Source organism: Brachypodium distachyon, chromosome 4, assembly GCF_000005505.3.
Source record: "Brachypodium distachyon strain Bd21 chromosome 4, Brachypodium_distachyon_v3.0, whole genome shotgun sequence".
NCBI classification, from domain to species: domain Eukaryota; kingdom Viridiplantae; phylum Streptophyta; class Magnoliopsida; order Poales; family Poaceae; genus Brachypodium; species Brachypodium distachyon.
Window position 1 is genome coordinate 32,152,673 of NC_016134.3, and position 16,994 is coordinate 32,169,666.

General features: G+C 42.2%; 1 protein-coding gene across 5 annotated transcripts; it reads left to right on the forward strand.

The window, feature by feature from the left end:
- Positions 1 to 1,359: 1,359 nt before the first annotated feature.
- On the forward strand, positions 1,360 to 16,243 carry LOC100846531 (protein ENHANCED DOWNY MILDEW 2). 5 transcript variants are annotated; one of them, XM_014902854.2, is made up of 19 exons: positions 1,360 to 1,611; positions 1,770 to 2,187; positions 2,272 to 2,368; positions 2,859 to 2,906; positions 2,985 to 3,145; positions 5,652 to 5,748; positions 5,843 to 5,938; positions 6,458 to 6,705; positions 6,793 to 6,873; positions 6,953 to 7,402; positions 7,958 to 8,102; positions 8,202 to 8,300; positions 8,634 to 8,726; positions 10,028 to 10,069; positions 13,424 to 13,534; positions 13,808 to 13,879; positions 13,963 to 14,081; positions 14,189 to 14,252; positions 14,325 to 16,243. In XM_014902854.2, exons 2-19 carry the CDS (start codon positions 1,772 to 1,774, stop codon positions 15,960 to 15,962), a joined length of 4,077 nt encoding a protein of 1,358 aa, XP_014758340.1. In that variant the 5' UTR covers positions 1,360 to 1,611; positions 1,770 to 1,771; the 3' UTR covers positions 15,963 to 16,243. The 5 variants fall into 5 exon arrangements, with proteins under 5 accessions (XP_014758340.1, XP_014758341.1, XP_024318890.1 ...); XM_014902855.2 differs by having other exon boundaries at positions 8,054 to 8,102; XM_024463122.1 differs by lacking the exon at positions 2,859 to 2,906.
- Positions 16,244 to 16,994: the final 751 nt, after the last annotated feature.

The window sequence follows — 16,994 nt, forward strand, 5'->3', positions numbered from 1 at the left end:
GTGACATCGCACTTTGTGTTTATTGGTGCGTGTCTCATGAAGTACGTGTACGGTCCTGGGACATGTGTCCTTTATGGGCTGCTTTCTAATTCATTGTTCTTCAAGGTCCTACCTATCAACCTATGTTAGTGCATTGTATTATCATTGTGGAGTCCTCTTACCCCATCCTGGTTTAATTTCACTGGCAATCATCTAATTATAAAAAGAAATGTTCGAGTCATTGTGTTTGTAATTTTGGATTGTTAAGCACCACTCATGATGCCCCGCGCGTTGTTGCGGAAATTTTTAATTAACATACGTGAGTGAAATTGAATAGCAACAACGAAAGACTATCCAAAATTGAAAACATGTAATGAAATTGTATGATAGATTCTTCACTTAGTGGGGCTAACTTGACGGAAAGTAACATGCATGTGCAAAAAATATGAGTTTTTCTACTAAATTGGTGTGAACAAATCAATGAAGTGATGACGTGGCATACTTGCATGTTGAGAGAAATCAAGTAGTGAAATTCTTCTACTTAGATATAAAAGAAATATGTATAAACAAATTAATGATGAAAAATAAAGTAGCGGGGTTCTCCTACTTAGATATAGAAGAGATGTGATGATGTGTTATGTTTGCATGTTGAGAGAAATCAAGTAATGGGTTCTCTTACATGTGCTGGTGCGTGTCGACGTCATCCATTCAACGAATACAAATCCCAAAGACAGTGTCCCCACGGGCACTGATTAAGGGCTTATGGGGATCATAGAAATCCAAAAACATAGGAATATGAAAACATAAGATTGAGATATCATGACATTTTGAATACTACAAAAATAAAAGACATATGAAATGTTTGAAAAGAGTGTTTGAATGCTACATAAGAAAAAAAAATAGAAATTTGTGATTAGATGGAGTAAGAGAGGAGAGAGATAGAGAGAATATGCATTGGAATTTTCAAAGGAAAGCTTCAATGACGTTAGACCTCATTTTTGGGCTCCTCCAAAATTTGGAGGAAAAGTTTCTGCAATATGGAATTCTTTTGATGCAAATCTCATGATCCAATTTTTCTACTAGAATACATCTCATGATCCAGATGACATCTATAGAAATTGTTCATTAGCATTGCAATCTTATATTTTTCCTAAAAAAATGGTATGATCGAAAGAGGGCTTATTTTAGCAGACCCACGAACAGCCCGCTACTACCCACAAGGCTGCAGCCTGACCCACAAGGCGAGAGAAGCGGCCGAGGCCCACTTCCAGGACGGCAGGACCATCATATCTCCGACCTCATGAGTCATCACGGCCTCACCAGAGAGGAGAGGAGGAGGCAGGGAAAACCCTATTATACCCACAACCCACCAGAGAGCGCCGCGCACACGCCGCACCTGAGGAGAGCAAGAGGCGGAGAAAACCCTATTATGCCCTAACAACTGCTGGCGACCACCGCCCAGCGGCAAGGCCATCGGACCCGCCCTCCGGCCGCAGGAGGCAGCGGTCCTGCGGAGAGGAGGAGCAAACGCTAGGCCCTAGCGAGCGCCGCCGCCCCTCGTTCCCCATCCCGCTGCCGGGCGCCGCAGCCGCCTGCCTCGTCTTCCTCCTCGCGCGAGCGCCTCCACCGCAGGCATCTATCTCCCCTTCGATTCTCTCGCTCCCCGACCGTTTCTCCTCCCATCACCCCACGAACGGATACCGACCTTTAGCTCCCCGCTTCATCTCCTTAATCTTCCCCAATTCGTAACTGAGGCAAAAATCACGCCCGTGTTCTTTACTGTCCCGTAGGCATGATGATGTCCGATGACGACGACGACTCAGAGCCCCAGGTGGTTGTGGTGAAGGATTACTATTTCGTCGACGCTGACAAAAATGCGCTCTGTTTCTCGGTCTTGCCGATCTGGTTCAAGGAAGACGCCGTCGCGGTTCCTGAGTGCAAAACTGGTGTCTTCTTGCGGGGAACTGTTGATCCTGGCATCCCCGTGTACAAGCAGGTGGTTGCCTGGAAGCTAGGGCTTGACGCTAGGCAGCCTGACCTTGCTGTCTTGTCGAAAGAAGGCGGCTGGATAAATCTTTCAAAGCCAAAGAACAGCTATGAAGAGAGTTTCCGGACAATATTTATCACAGTGCAGATGCTTCACTTCCTCAGAAGGAAGCCTGAGGAGCCTGAGAAGGACTTGTGGATTCATCTTCGCAAAGTTTTCGAGTACTCTACTCACGCACTCTCTGCTCATTATCTCGTACAAATGATAAAACTCTGGTATTTACAGAGTGCTTGTCATATTTTCAGCAAGTTTGATGTTAGACCCTCCAAGGATGATTTCAGAAATCACCATACACTAATGAAGCAGTTTGCTGAGAAAGATTTGAGGTTAGCGAACTCAGAGGTACACGTTTTCTGGTCCTTGATATGGAGAACTGTAGTTTCGAAGACTAAGATTGTCTGCGACATCACAATTAAATGTCCTGTCCATACGAGCAAGTCCATGAAATATGAGGGTTTAACTACATGCTTAACTGTTTAATCTTTTGAGCTCCGTTATATTTGGATTTTTTTTATCCAGTTTGCATTAAGCACTTCATTCTTTATTATGATTACTGATCTTTTTGAATGTTTTGAGCCTGTTTAGCCACCCGTAGTTTACTTTCAAAGCTGCAATATTTGTTATGTTGGCCCAGGATTGTGCATATCATATCAGCTTGGGTCATAGACATGTCAATGGTGTCATTTGTACGTAGCGTCTTTTCACCCCTGACTAACTTAAGTGATTGTAACAGCTCCTGACTAGTTTGAAAAAAATAAAAATAGAACTCTTTGCTGATGTGCTAGTTTGATTTGATTTGGACAATGATATCTTATGATGAATGTTTTAACAGATTTTGAAAGTATTTATTGGCGAAAGGTTTAGGAAACAAATTAGTGAGGTATGTGCGGGATTTTGCATTCTTTTTTTTCTTTTTTTTGGGAAACCTAATAGCTATTTCTCTTATTGTGTCAACTAGGTTGATTCAGGCAATTTTGAAGTGAAGGAGTCATTCATTGCCGCCGATGAGGACGTAGAAGATATAGTTGCTGATGACAATGTTGAATCTGATGAAGATGGGGATGATGATTTGTTTGATTCCACTTGTGCCATATGTGACAATGGAGGAGATCTGTTAGGGTAGGTACAATCTTTTCCATATGATGAGTAGGTGTCCTAAAAATCTTTTCCTTATCACTGTAAGTTTGAAGTTTCATTGGTATTTAGTGCTCATGTCTTCATCGAAACATACACAAGTAAGATATTTAATCGTACGTATTACACTGTATTATGGATAGTTGGCACTATCAGAGTGCTCACAATGTAGTGAGTCAGCCATATCTTATTTTTGGCAGCTAGGGTGAAATCTGAGGTGGGAGGCTAACTAAAGAGAGAGATACAGCTGGTATCTTTTTTTGATACAACTCTTGCTGATGAACCGGATGCAAATTAAAAATCCTCCATCTCTAGCCCTTCCAGTTCTCCCCCAATTTGTGGCTGCGATCTCCTCCTGCCCGCTCGCTGCCGCCGCTGCTCTCACCTTCTGCCTGTACGCTGCCGCTGTCGGGCAGAAGCAAAGAGACTCGTCGCCGGAGGTTAGCGCAACTGTTTACACTGTCGGGCAGAAGCAAAGAGACTTGTCGCCGGAGGTTAGCGCAACTGTTTACACGAGGGAGGTCATGGTGCCCCCATCACTTGTCTGCCACTTCTGCCGCTCCAATCTGACGTGCTCCCCAAGCTCTCACTGGAATGGAGTGAGAAGATAGGAAGGCTGCCCTGGGTCGCCGCCAATCTATTCAGGATGCCTCCTGGGGCCGCTATGCAGCGCTTGGATTGGGAACCCAACGGCGACCAATCTATCTGTTCTTCCAGATCCGAGTAAATATGCTTCATTCCTTAAAACAATCGTCAAATTGATTGACTCAGATAACCGACTTCACCATCTTGCATAACTTGTATGATGTACCCCATCAATCCTGATCCAGGCATCACTTGTTTGATTTACTGCCCAAACGGGAGAGGATGTTCTAGAGGAAGATGAGGTGGAGCAGAGCAATGTGGTTGCGTGCTGTGGGGGTGAGGTAGCGGAAAGCATTGGTGCCAGGAGATTAAATGCATTGGAAAGAAAAGGAAACGATCCATTGGGACCATTGTATCTGTTGGAGCTGAACGATGACGTGGAAGGTCACATGATACGGTAAAATCGTTCCGCATTGGGGCACCCTCATGCCCATGAAGGTCTATATTAATCTCTCATTGTTAGAGCTGCAACTTTGTGACCCTCAGGGTACCCTTTGACCCTCCCTAGTTCAACCAAATGAACTAAAGTTTTTGAATGAAACAACCTTTTGAAAAACTAGCTCATTTGTTTAAACTAAGCAGGGTCAATGGGTACCCTGAGGGTCACCGTGTTGCACCTCTAGTCATTGTTGGGTTAGGGGTTCTTTCTACAGGGGGTCGGGGGGCACTAACAGCATGATTGGCAAAATCAGGGGAAAGGGAATAGGAGTTTAAGGAGGGGGTTTAGACATGGGAAATTGATTTTTAATCTCAATTCTTTGTTTGGTATGAGATGGGAAATAAATGTGGGAATTAAAGAAAAAAGTTTATTACCGTGTTTGGTTGGAGGGAGCTCATAGGGAATTATCTTATAGAGGATAATGTAAGTTATGATTAACGGTTGAGATCACCTCTACAAAACAGTTCCCTCCAAATTCCCACCTCTCCCCCTGTTATTAAAACGGTGGGAGTTGGTCCCTCAACTCCCGTACTCGGTCTCTTGTAAATTCCCATACCCATCAACCAAACAAAAGATTTAATGTGATCTAACCCTTGCAACTCCCATTCCCCACCTCTATTTCCCTTGGACCAATCACACTGTAAGGGATTGGGTTATGAGCTAATATTTTACATTGTATAATCAAAACTAAAGATCTACTAGGAACAAAGTGGATGACAATATTCGGAGCTACCCATATTGTAGATCTATTAAGTTATGTCTTGTGAATGTAAGCAGGACTAACGTATGACTAGAATTTTAGCCATAGCAAAAATGTAATAGTTCTTAGTAATCATCTTGGTGCATGACTCTTGATCTATTTGGGGATGACCATTCCAGCTCTGTTGTTGCTGATGCAAGTACAATTTGTTGATTGTATAACAAGATCCTTTTACTATTAATTTAGCATGGCTATAGATAAAGGTGTTGCATATTAGATTTGCAAATGTGGTACTTGAGCCACAACCATATGATTGATTCATGGAGTTCAATGAAAATTAAGACTTTTAGGCAACAAAGCTACATCTTCCTTTTCATTGAATTCTTCTAATTAGTTTTGGTTGTGGAGCTGCTTGACTAGAGACCATTTGCCTGCTAGGTAATTTTTAAGAAACAATTACCTCCACTAAGCTGTGAAATTCTCTAAAGTTAGAACTGTATTCCACTTCTTGGCAAGTGGCGGCTGCCTAGCTTGTCCAGGAGCTGGGCCAGACTAAAGAGTATTGTGTGCGTCATGGTGTTTTCCTCATTAAAACTGCCCAACCTTTGTTTGAAAATAATCCTGTCACCACTGTCATGTAAGTAGCCATTTGCTGCAAATTTTCTAATCCCTTCCTGTGTTCTGCTTGATGTATTGTTCTATTGTAGGTGTGATGGCCCATGTATGAGGTCCTTCCATGCCAAAATTGGAACTGGTGAAGATTCGTATTGTCAAACCCTTGGGTTCACTGAAGCAGAAGTTGAGGTAGCTTTAGAAATTCTGGCTGATAAAGATGGCGCAAAATTCATACATGCTTCTTATTTTTTGTATTGAATTTTCTCTTTGTAATTTGTTTTAGGCAATGAAAACATTTTTGTGCAAGAACTGTGAATATAAGCAACACCAATGTTTTATCTGTGGAGTGTTGGAGCCTTCTGATGGACCAACTGCTAAGGTACACTGCTGTTGCAAAGTATAAATGATGATTTGAGCTTTGTTGGAAATATTGTTCCTTGTGAGCTTTGTTCACTGATAGCTTGATTTCATTGTTCATTTAACATTAAAGTTGATTCTCATTAGTTATCAGCAATACATATTATGCATTGATCTCATCATTACACAACTTTTGAGCTGCAATGGTTGTTTCTTGTTCTCAACCATTGTACAGCTAGCATTATTCCCCTAAGATTATGGAGCAAGAAATGGTACTTTGGAAGAACATATCTAGTTGAAATTTCATAAAGTTGATGTTCTGAATGATATGAAATACTGTTCTAGCTAGTAGAAACTGGGCCCATTTAGTATCATTTTATTTGTACCTTCTGGCTATCATAATTATGGCAGCACTACAGATGGTGTGTATGTATCGTTCTAGCTGTTAGCAAAGTCATCTAAAGAAATATAAATGTGTATTTCTTTTTTCAGTGCTCTGGTCTAGTTCTGTAGATTGGCTAATTCTTGCATCATTCTTTAGGTGTTTCTTTGTAATAATGCTACATGTGGGTACTTTTACCACCCCAAATGTGTTGCACAACAACTTCATCCTAACAACAAGATCGAAGCCTTAGAAAAAGAGAAAAAAATAGCAGGTGGATCTTCATTTACGTGCTCCATCCATTGGTGTTTTTGTTGTAAAGGCTTAGAGGACAGAACAGAAGAGCATTTGCAGTTTGCTGTTTGCAGACGCTGTCCAAAGTCATATCACAGAAAATGTTTGCCAAGGTGCATCTCGGAGTGCTTTGTCTTTTTAATTTTCTTAATACATATATATGGTCTCTTGCATTCTTCTCATACATGAAACCACTTCAGCGAAATTCCCTTCGAAGATAGCGACGAGGACATAGTTACACGGGCCTGGGACCTTTCACAAAGAATTTTGATCTACTGCATGTATGTAATAACTTCTTCACTTATTTTTAAAATGCTTTTTCTACATTGTTCAGATATTGATTTGTTGTAAACTGTACAGGGAGCATGAGATAGATCTTGACATCGAAACTCCTGTCAGAAATCATATAAAGTTTCCGGGGCTTCCTATAAAACCAACAGAGTATTTAAAGAAGAAGACCAAGGTGTTGATCAAGAAGAAAAAGAGGACTTTTGATGAGTCTTTCCTTGATGAACCTTCAATCAAACCCGCAAAGTTTCCAGGCAAGGTTCGTGTGCAAGAAAATGAACATGCCAGAAAAATTGCTGTGAGGAGTTCATCCGAGCAACTTGTTGAAAAGCCTGAAAAGAAAAAGGTGAAGCTCTTGAAACAGAGAACACAGCCTGAATCAAATATGGTTAGGGATGCTGCTGCAAGCAGTCCAAAACATGCAAACAAGCAGGAAAAATACTGGTCATCTTCAACCTCATCTACTACGATGAACATGCCCCAGAGTTCATTTCCTATAGTGGACAGTGAAACAGAAAGGAGGTTAGCCACTTGGATATAATTACATATATGGATTGTAGTTACCATATGATACTATTTGTCAATTGTACATTTTACTGTGTATTCTTTAGGCATGACAAAAACCTTTTTATTTGTTTGGATGTTTACCAATATTTTTGCATGCCATTTGGCCATTTTAGTGCATTGTTCTTGCCAGCATTGGCAATATCATACACAAGCCAAACTTTGGCTGGCCAATTTTTTGATAAGGTAGACTTGGGCAGGCTCAAAACCATTTAACCAATCATATGCTTAAAGTTGCCAGCATGCTTGACTTAATGTCTCCTGGACCTCCATAAGATGATAATCTCATGGCTATTGGTATCAAATCAAATCAGATGGTTCTGTGACCAGGGCCTAGAAATTTTACTTGTTTATCTTGCTACAGTTTTCTCGTATCATGTTCTAGGTTTGGCTTTTTCTGGGTTCATCCTTATTGCCATGTATGTGCAAAGTGTAAGACGATTAAACAATGTTTAGAGTTTACATTTTAGGGTCCTCTTGGTAGCATGAGATATTTTTAAATCTTACTTGCAGGGTAATTGCTTTGGTGGAAAAAGAAGTCTCTTCCTTGACATTAAATGATATATCAAGGAAGTGCCTCATGCCTTCAACTCATGTATACTCTGGCAGGCAGACTGACAAGATTATTGCGACCGGCAAGCTTGAGCGTTCTGTTCAGGTGCTTTGGCCCTTCAGTAATTTCAACATGAATGAATGCCAACTTAGTGTTCACACTAGTTATTATTTTGTTTACATTTTCTGAATCATTGGCTTGTAGGCTGTTCGACAAGCTCTACATTTGCTGGCTGTTGGAGATGTTAATACCGCAAAAGCAACATGTGAACCTCAAGTTTTGAAGCAGCTGGCAAGATGGCATGTATGTCAATTCTAATCATTATTGATCTTTCTTACAGTATTCTTTTTGTGGGAACTGTGGTATAGTATATTTCTTGCTTTGGGATTTTTGCCACACTCTTTCTGTGCATGGAGGATAATGTTTCCTCATTAGTTTTTGCATCCTTTTCATCAATACTGTCATTATCAAGAAGTCGTTTTTAGTTGACTGTTATCTTCCGGAGTCACTACTTGGTATGTGGAGGGGAATTTTGTTCTTAATGGAAATGAGCTTGTTAGTTGGCCTGAACTTTTACCTTACACTGTTATGGGTAGCTGATTGATTTCTAACTTCAGATTGTTTTTCTCCCATCAGATGAAACTCAAAGTATATATTTCACCTTTCATTTATGGCTCACGCTACAGCTCGTTTGGTCGGCATTTCACAAAGGTGGAAAAGCTTGTTGAGGTATATTCTTAATCCAGAAATTATGTTGAAATAGCATGAAAAAATTAATGAGTCATATATGAAGCGACGGTTACATTTAGTTTTGGAGTATGAACTCTTCCACATCTTATTCGGGAGATCAGAGTTTCTAGTGGTCACCACATGTTGACAATTATGTCGAGGACCAAGCTCCAATCTAATGTTCATTTAGTGGTGGATCTTGTGGTCTTTTTCCCCTCTTGGCTTGCTTTATGGGATTTCCATCTGCTTGGCATTTTAGCTTTGAAGTAAGTCCATTTTACCCCCCTTCTGTTGGCGAAGTCCAAATAACCCCCTGAACTCTAAAACCGGGCACAAAACCCCCCTGAAGTTTCAAAACTGTGCACTGTGATGGTGTGACCCCCCTGGCTGTTTCTCCACTGGTTTTGAAGCCTGAGCCTGCAATGCTGGCATGTTGACTGCGCTGCTTCTCTGTGTCTGTGTGTGTGTCTCTCTCTCTCTTGCCATTTCCCCAATCATTAGAACCCAAGAAAGCAGTAGAGTGGTGGTGGCGTGGTGCCCAATCTAGGCTGCGCTGCTGCCTTGCTGCTGTAGGGTCCGAAGGGATTGGAGAAAAGGGGGAGGGGAGAGAGTCAAGCGTGGCTGGCAAATAAACCCCTCCAGCGTGCTAGTCAGCCTGGTCAAACCACCAGCGTGGCATAGTTGGGTGCGAAACAGGCCTGAGAAACAGCCAGGGGGTCACGGTCCATGGTTTTTAAACTTCAGGGGGGTTTTGTGCCTGGTTTTAGAGTTCAGGGGGTTATTTGGACTTCGCCAACAGTAGAGGGGGGTAAAATGGACTTGCTTCTTTTGGCTTTTGTTTGACAAAAACATCCTGTCTCTTGGAAGTCTGACTTAAATGCATTTATTGAAAAATCGTCTATAGACCAGGGTGCAAGAGACCAGCATTGGGAACTGGAGTGTCGGTTTTGAACAAAAGAGGTCTCCGTGGTCTAATTGGCACCTTTTAATTTCCCTTTTATAGTGGAAAAGATATATTTTCATGTGTTACACATGATCCAAATATTTGCTCTCCTGAGTTGGAACCGAGAAAAGGTTGGTTAGCTGGACATCACTCTGGAAAAATTGTGGGCAATAGCTATTAACTGGTGAAGGATCACGGATGTTTTAAAATGAAATCATAAAACCTGACTGGTTGCTCCCATCATTGCCTGCCGAGTACTTCAAAGCACCTACTTGTTCGTTATATTTCTCTTCATTCAGTAATTTACTTATCGTTACATACTATTACATGTCATGAGCTTGCTTGTTTCTTGGTACAGATTGTTGATAAACTTCATTGGTATGTGGAACCCGGTGACATGGTATGTCTTTCTCTTCTCTCTAGTACAATAGGCACATGTCTAAGTCATTGATTATGCCTCCATGAAACCAGTGTTTTCAGTAATTTCATAAAGGCTGAATATACGTTACCAACGTTATAACTTCCGTCTCTGCTCAGCACTCTCTGATGAATGTAATTGAAATGATATCTGAAAGCATTTGCATGTTATCGGTTGTGCATGCCATTATATAGGTCGCAGTTACATTATAATCATTTTTGCTGTGATAACCATAAACCACAAATGATATGAATAAGAGTATAACTACTCGGAGTAAAACGAAGGTATTTTATGAAGTTGCAGGCCATAGTTGCATTGTATTTTTCATCCCTAATAAAAAGAATTCAGCGCATATAACATGGAATAAATGTGAAGTTTGTTAATCTGCGGGTTATTTATATGAAGTAGAAGTACCCATTTCTTCATCGGAAATTATGATGAGCGCACGTTCGCGCGCTTGCTTCTCCGCGCGGCGCGCTCGCTGCTGCTGCTGTGCCATGCATGCCCACGTTTGTGAGGCTGCAGCGCCAGCTCCTGCTGGTGCTGCTTCATGCGGCTGCTGTGCTACTTGCTGCTCTGCTACCTTCATGCATGCATGCAATTATTTTTCTCTTTTTTCAGAAATTATAACTAGAACATATTCGCGCGCTTGTGGCCTTGTTCCTCGCGGCTGCCGCACCTGTCCACGTTGCCCTCGCCGCTGCGCACCGTGCCTGCCTCCTCGCGCCGCGGGCGCCTCATTGCCCACCTCCGCGCGCCGCCCAAAGCCGTGCCCGCTTCCGTGAGCCGCCTTGAGCCGTGCCTGTTGCTTCGCGCTACCTCGCCACCACCGTGTCCCTTGTCTCGGGCCCCCTCCTGCTTGCACCGTCCCTGCTTCAGCACGCCGCCCCTGCCGCTGCCACGCGTGGCAGCCCAGAAGGACAAAATGATCTGTATACGCCATAGCTACTCCGTTTCCCGTTTGGGGGGACGAATCATTTTGTTTGTCCGGAAATCGTAATCGAGGGGCAGATCGAGCGGTGGTGCCTCTCCTGCAAGGCTTGCATTGGGGAGGAGCTATGCACACTCGCTACACCCCGATGAGATTTAGAGTCACGACGATGGAATCAAGTGGGTAGAGCGAGGGTGGTGCCTCTCCTGCAAGGCTTGCATCGGGGAGGAGCTCTGCACACTCGCTACACCCCGATGAGATTTAGAGTCACGACGATGGAATCAAGCGGGTAGAGCGAGAGACGTGCAACGGTAAAATCTGTTAGTTAGGGTGTGGCAATTTGTATTCACCAGAGATGGCAATTTATCTGTATTATGCATGACAATTTATGTTCATCAGAGGTGGCAATTTGTCAGCATTAGAGGTGACAATTTGTGTTCATAAGAGGTGGTAATGAGTGCATTAGGGGTGCCAATGAGTGTGCGTTAGGGTGGCAATTTATGTTCATCAGAGGCTGGCAATTTATGTGCATTAGGGGTGCCAATGAGTGTGCGTTAGGGTGGCAATTTATGTTCATCAGAGGCTGGCAATTTATGTGCATTAGGGGGTGCCAATTTGTGTGCATTAGAAATGAGAAGGAGATAGGTTTGTGTGGATCGTCTTAAGTGAAGGTGCTACTCCCTCTGTCTCATATTAGTTGTCGAAATATTACTTGTATCTAGACGCTTTTTTTGGCATCGATACATTCATATTTGGACAAATTTGAGACAATTTGAGCTAAATTTGGAGTAGAATAAATGTGGGATGTAATGGTGGGTGCTAAATTTTAACCAAAATGGATGGACGTACTCGGTGTTTTGTGTTAATTAGGAGGTTGCAATTTGTGTGTATTAGTGGTGGCATTTTGTGTGTACTATGGGTGGCAAGTTGTGTTTATTAGAGGGTGGCAATTTGTTTTGTATTACGGGTTGCAATTTGTGTTCAGTAGGGGTGGCAATTTGTGTGCGTCAAGAGAGACATGGAGATAAGGTCTCCGACTTCCCTAGAGCCTCCGGTATCACAGCCGAGACAGCGACGGGTTCTCCACCCATACGGGGATGGGGCGACAGAAGTATGGAAATAGGGTAAGGTAGCGGTGAGACGAGCCGTTTAAATAGGTGTCAAGTGGAAGTGCAGTGATGTATGCAGCTGAGGCATCCTAACGAACGAACGATTTGAACCTTGTTCCTACATGGCCTGATCAAATCGGTCAGGCACTTGCCATCTATCTTCATTGTTCAACTCTTTGATGAAAAGATGCAAAAACCAAAAAAAAAGCTGGTCGTTTTGAATGGTGGTGGTATTTTTATTTGGAGTTGAGGAGACGCATATAAATTTTTGACCAAAATATATGTGCATGGCTATTGTGTTCATTAGAGTGCAATTTATATTCATCAGGGATGGCAATTTGTGTGCATTAGAGACAACAAGGGAGATATGCGTTCATTTTAAATCGAGATGACATGGTTATTTTTGTTCAAGGGGCGATAATTTGTATTAATTAGGGGTGAAAAATTGTGCCAAGATTTTAAGGTCTTTTTTGAGCTCGTAAAGTCTCATGGTCCATGGCCTGACGTTCCTGCCGTTTGGAACTCATATCAAAATATGTTGTACCCACATGTGACAAAACTAACGTGGCGTGAAAAGGACCAGATGAGCTGACGCGGATTGACTGGCGCCGTCGCGCGATATTGCAACTTTATGTATTGGAGAGTGGCAACTTTATATATTACATGGCGGTAACTTTATATACTAGAGGGTGGCAAGTTTAACACAATTTTTTTTTCCAAAACATATCAATATGTGATCTTGTTTCGAAGATATCATCGAGACAAAATTAACCGTGAAGACGAATCGTAAATCATATGCACGGTTTGAGAGATGTAACATTTTGAAGTGGCATTTTACAAAATATTTCATGCATGCATGAACACTCACGGGATGTTGCTGCTGCTGCGCTAGCTGCATGCATGCATGGCGGACGGTTGCTGCTGTGCGGACTGTTGCATGCTGCAGGCATGCAGGCTGCAGCTGCCGTACGCGCGGATGGGCTAAAGCGAGCATGTTCTCACGTTATTTCTGCCCTTCATTTATGACGTATTATTTTACTCCTGTTTTAGGAGTGCTTCTCGCTTTATACATCTTTCGTTTAATTTTTGTTCTTGTTGATCTTGCTGCATATCATAATTTGTTTTCTTTTATGCAGCATAATATTCTTTCCATGAAAAATAATATTTACCAGTACGGCTCCACCGTACTGTTCTCATAAAAAACATTTTCCTTTATCATAACCACCCACATAACATCACTGATTAATGTAATATTTTGAACAGTCTGAGACATCTTTAATTCCATTGAACTTGCAGATAGTGGATTTTTGCTGTGGTGCAAATGATTTCAGTCGATTGATGAAAGAAAAACTGGATCTAGTTCAGAAGAAGTGTCATTTCAAGAATTATGATCTCATACAACCACAGGTGAAACTGGAGACTACCAAGTCCGTTTAAAAAATATTGATATTTGAGCCCTTGTTTATCTTGTCTGAGGTCCTTTTGGAACATAAAATCCTTGCTTTATTTCTGCACTGCTGTTGATTTCTTCCCATCAAATGGAACTATTTGAAGTAAATGCATCATACTACACGTTGTGATCTTTTTATTTTATGGCCACTTGGCCAGAAAGTGCCCCTACTGGAGTTTCAATTGCTTTCTTCCTGTCATGTTTACTCCCAACATCTATACTTTTTTCAGAACACCTTTTGCTTTGAGAGGAGGGATTGGATGACCGTGCAGCGAAATGAACTGCCTCGCGGTTCGCGACTAGTATGTTTTATTCAGTGTTGACACAAGTTGGTTTATCCAAAATAATTCCTGCAGCTGGTAACATCTGATTAATTCTTGATTAGGTGATGGGGCTTAATCCTCCTTTTGGAGTCAAGGCAGCTCTCGCGAACAAATTTATTGACAAAGCATTGTCTTTTAATCCGAAGCTCATTATCCTAATTGTCCCAAAAGAAACTAAAAGGTATCCGCCATATTTGTTTTGGTCAACCGTTGTGTTGAATTGTGAGATTATTAGATTGGCAGTTGGAAACTCGCTCATTGCTTTCTTCTTGCTCTGTTATTTACCAGGTTAGATCAAAAGAAGACACCTTATGATTTGGTTTGGGAGGATGGTGACTGTCTTGCTGGGAAGGTAAAGAACTTCAGAACTTCAGTAACCTTATTGTTTTAGTTGTTGGTCTAACGTCTTTCTTTTAATTTGCAGTCGTTTTATTTGCCTGGTTCTGTTGATGTGAATGAAAAAATAGTTCAAGGGTGGAATGCATCGGCACCACCCCTCTATTTGTGGAGTCATCCTGATTGGACAAAGAAGCATAAGAAAGTAGCGGAGGAGCATAATCACACAAGTTTAGCGAAGATTGCTTGCCGTATTGAAGAGGGTAATCTATCCGATGATGTACCTATGAAGAAAGAAGCTGAATCTTCTGATGTGCATAATTCTAGACCTAGGAAGGAAGACGAGAATACAGGAAGGACCTCTTGCCATCTGGAGGAGGCCAGTCTGTCAAATGTTGTACCTGTGCAGAGACAAGCTGAACCTAAGAGCAAACAAAATGCTAGATCAGGAAAAGCTAAATGGACTAAAGAGAGGACTTCATGTGATGTCAGAGATGTTATTCCATCAGATGAAACCCTTGCGAAGAAACAAGATAGATCTGGAGAAGACCAAGCCAAAGAGCCTAACCACCTTGTGCAGAAACAATCTAGATCTGGAGAAGACAAAGCCAAAGAGCCTAACCGCCTTGTGAAGAAACAAGCTAGATTTGGAGAAGAGAAAGACAAAGAGCGTAACCGCCTTGTGAAGAAACAAGCTAGATCTGGAGAAGACAAATATTCTAATCTAGCAGGCGGCCTGTCTGCGAAGAATCAAGCTGAAGCTGCCCTTCAACAAATGTGTCGATCAGGGAAACATAATAGCAGGGATGGAAGCAAGAGCTCTGATGACAGGAGCAGAAAGAGGACCCCTGATGAGGTAGACAGCCTCCCTCCAGAAAAGCAAGTAGAAGTTGCCTTTGAGGAAAGACGAGCTCCAATCAAAATGAGTATTCAGCGAGAACAAAGAGATGCTTTCTGTGAGAATTTAAGAAATGATCATATAAAGGAACCCAGTAGAGGGAGTTCAGACATGAATATGTCATCCCCTGACACCAGCAACGCTCCAAACAGATCTACAAGTTATTCCCCTTATATGCCAACTGAACAACCCTCTGAATTTAGGCCAACAGCATACCTGGATGGTAATATGAGCTATCCTGTGAAAGAACCCCACGTTTCTGCATTCAGTAGTGCTACTTATCAGGGAAGTTATTTGGCACGCAGTGATAGGCACAATGATGCACTTGGAGTGAAGAATGATCCTATGTTGTATACCCATGCTGTTGATGGATCAAAGTACAGCCCCAGTTTTGAAGAACTGACCATGCGGTATGCTGCTAACCCAGCTGGCGATGGGTACAGTATGCAAGCTCAGGGAGATGATTACCTTCCGATGAGTCGACATTCCCTTGGTTCTTCAGGCGCTAGATATGACCAACCCTCTTTAAGATCGTATTACGGGCTATCTGGTACAACTGCACCACAAAGCTCAATCACGGACAAGTATGGTCCGGGGTTGTTTGGTCCAAGTGGATCTGGAGCCTCGGTCACGGACAAGTATGCTCCTGGTTTCTTAGGTCCAAGTGCACCAGGAAGCTCGGTAATAGACAACTATGCTGCACCCCTCAATGGAACAAACTACGCAACACAAAGTGTCATCGATATGCCTGGATATGGAAGGGAAATGCCTCCACAGTACCCATACCGAGGGCCAGGATCTTCTGGCGGGGGTCTGCCTTATACTTGATCACTGAAACTTCAACGTAGTTTACCGATGGAGGTTGTCACAGAATGTGGATGATGACTCGTGCCAATGTCTGCTAGGTGAAAATCTCTGCCATACCTTTTGGCACCCGGTTTCATTCGTCCCTCGTCAGTCTAGCTAGCGCGGATTGTACAGAAGATGGGAAAGATCATTGTAATATGACTTGACTCGTATGGTCTGAAACCATATATGCACTATCTCTTGGCACTATGAAAACGAATGTCCGGTTTTTATGCTAGTTATTGCCTATGGTATCAGCAGCATTCTGTTTTGCATCATTTCGTGAATCATTTCGGTTTGTGATGTTGGACTTACCTCGTGATTTTCCCTGAATAGGTTAGGTATAGATGTGATGTGATTTCATGAAATTTTAGATTGAATTTCTGTATCTAACTTTGTGTCAGTCAAACAAGTTGGTTATTAGAATCCAAAATGTATTTCAGTATTCTAATCCCAAACGGTGAGAGCCAAACGGGCTGTTAGATGAATGGCACACCCGGACCCTAAAGGCGACGCTGTGCTCCCGGTGGCATTTGCACCCAATGTATTTCAGTATTCTAATTTGGCTTGGTTTGGCAAGCCGGACATTGTCCGCGGACACATGCCACATCATCAATTTGGCTTTGGAAGGCCTTACCGAGACAAAGTGTGGCATGAAAATCTTCGAGACAAATTTGTGATAATGCACCGCATGATTTGTGATTATTTTGGCACTATGACATGATTTGTGTTTATATTGGTTCTATGTCATTTGAGAAATTTGAAAATTGTCATTCGAGATATTTGGACCATATCATTTTCAATTATTTTGGATTGAATTTGAGAATTTGGGATAGGATTTGACCTAGTGATGATAGAATTTGAGATGGATTTTGAGAAATTAAGCGTGGACAATTTCGAATGCAGACATTTAGCTTGTGACCATTGGGTGATGTAGTAAATGAACACTTGCCAAATCGTCCGGACAATGGACAAACGGAAGGATGACATGTCTATTTAGCTAGTGACCCTTGG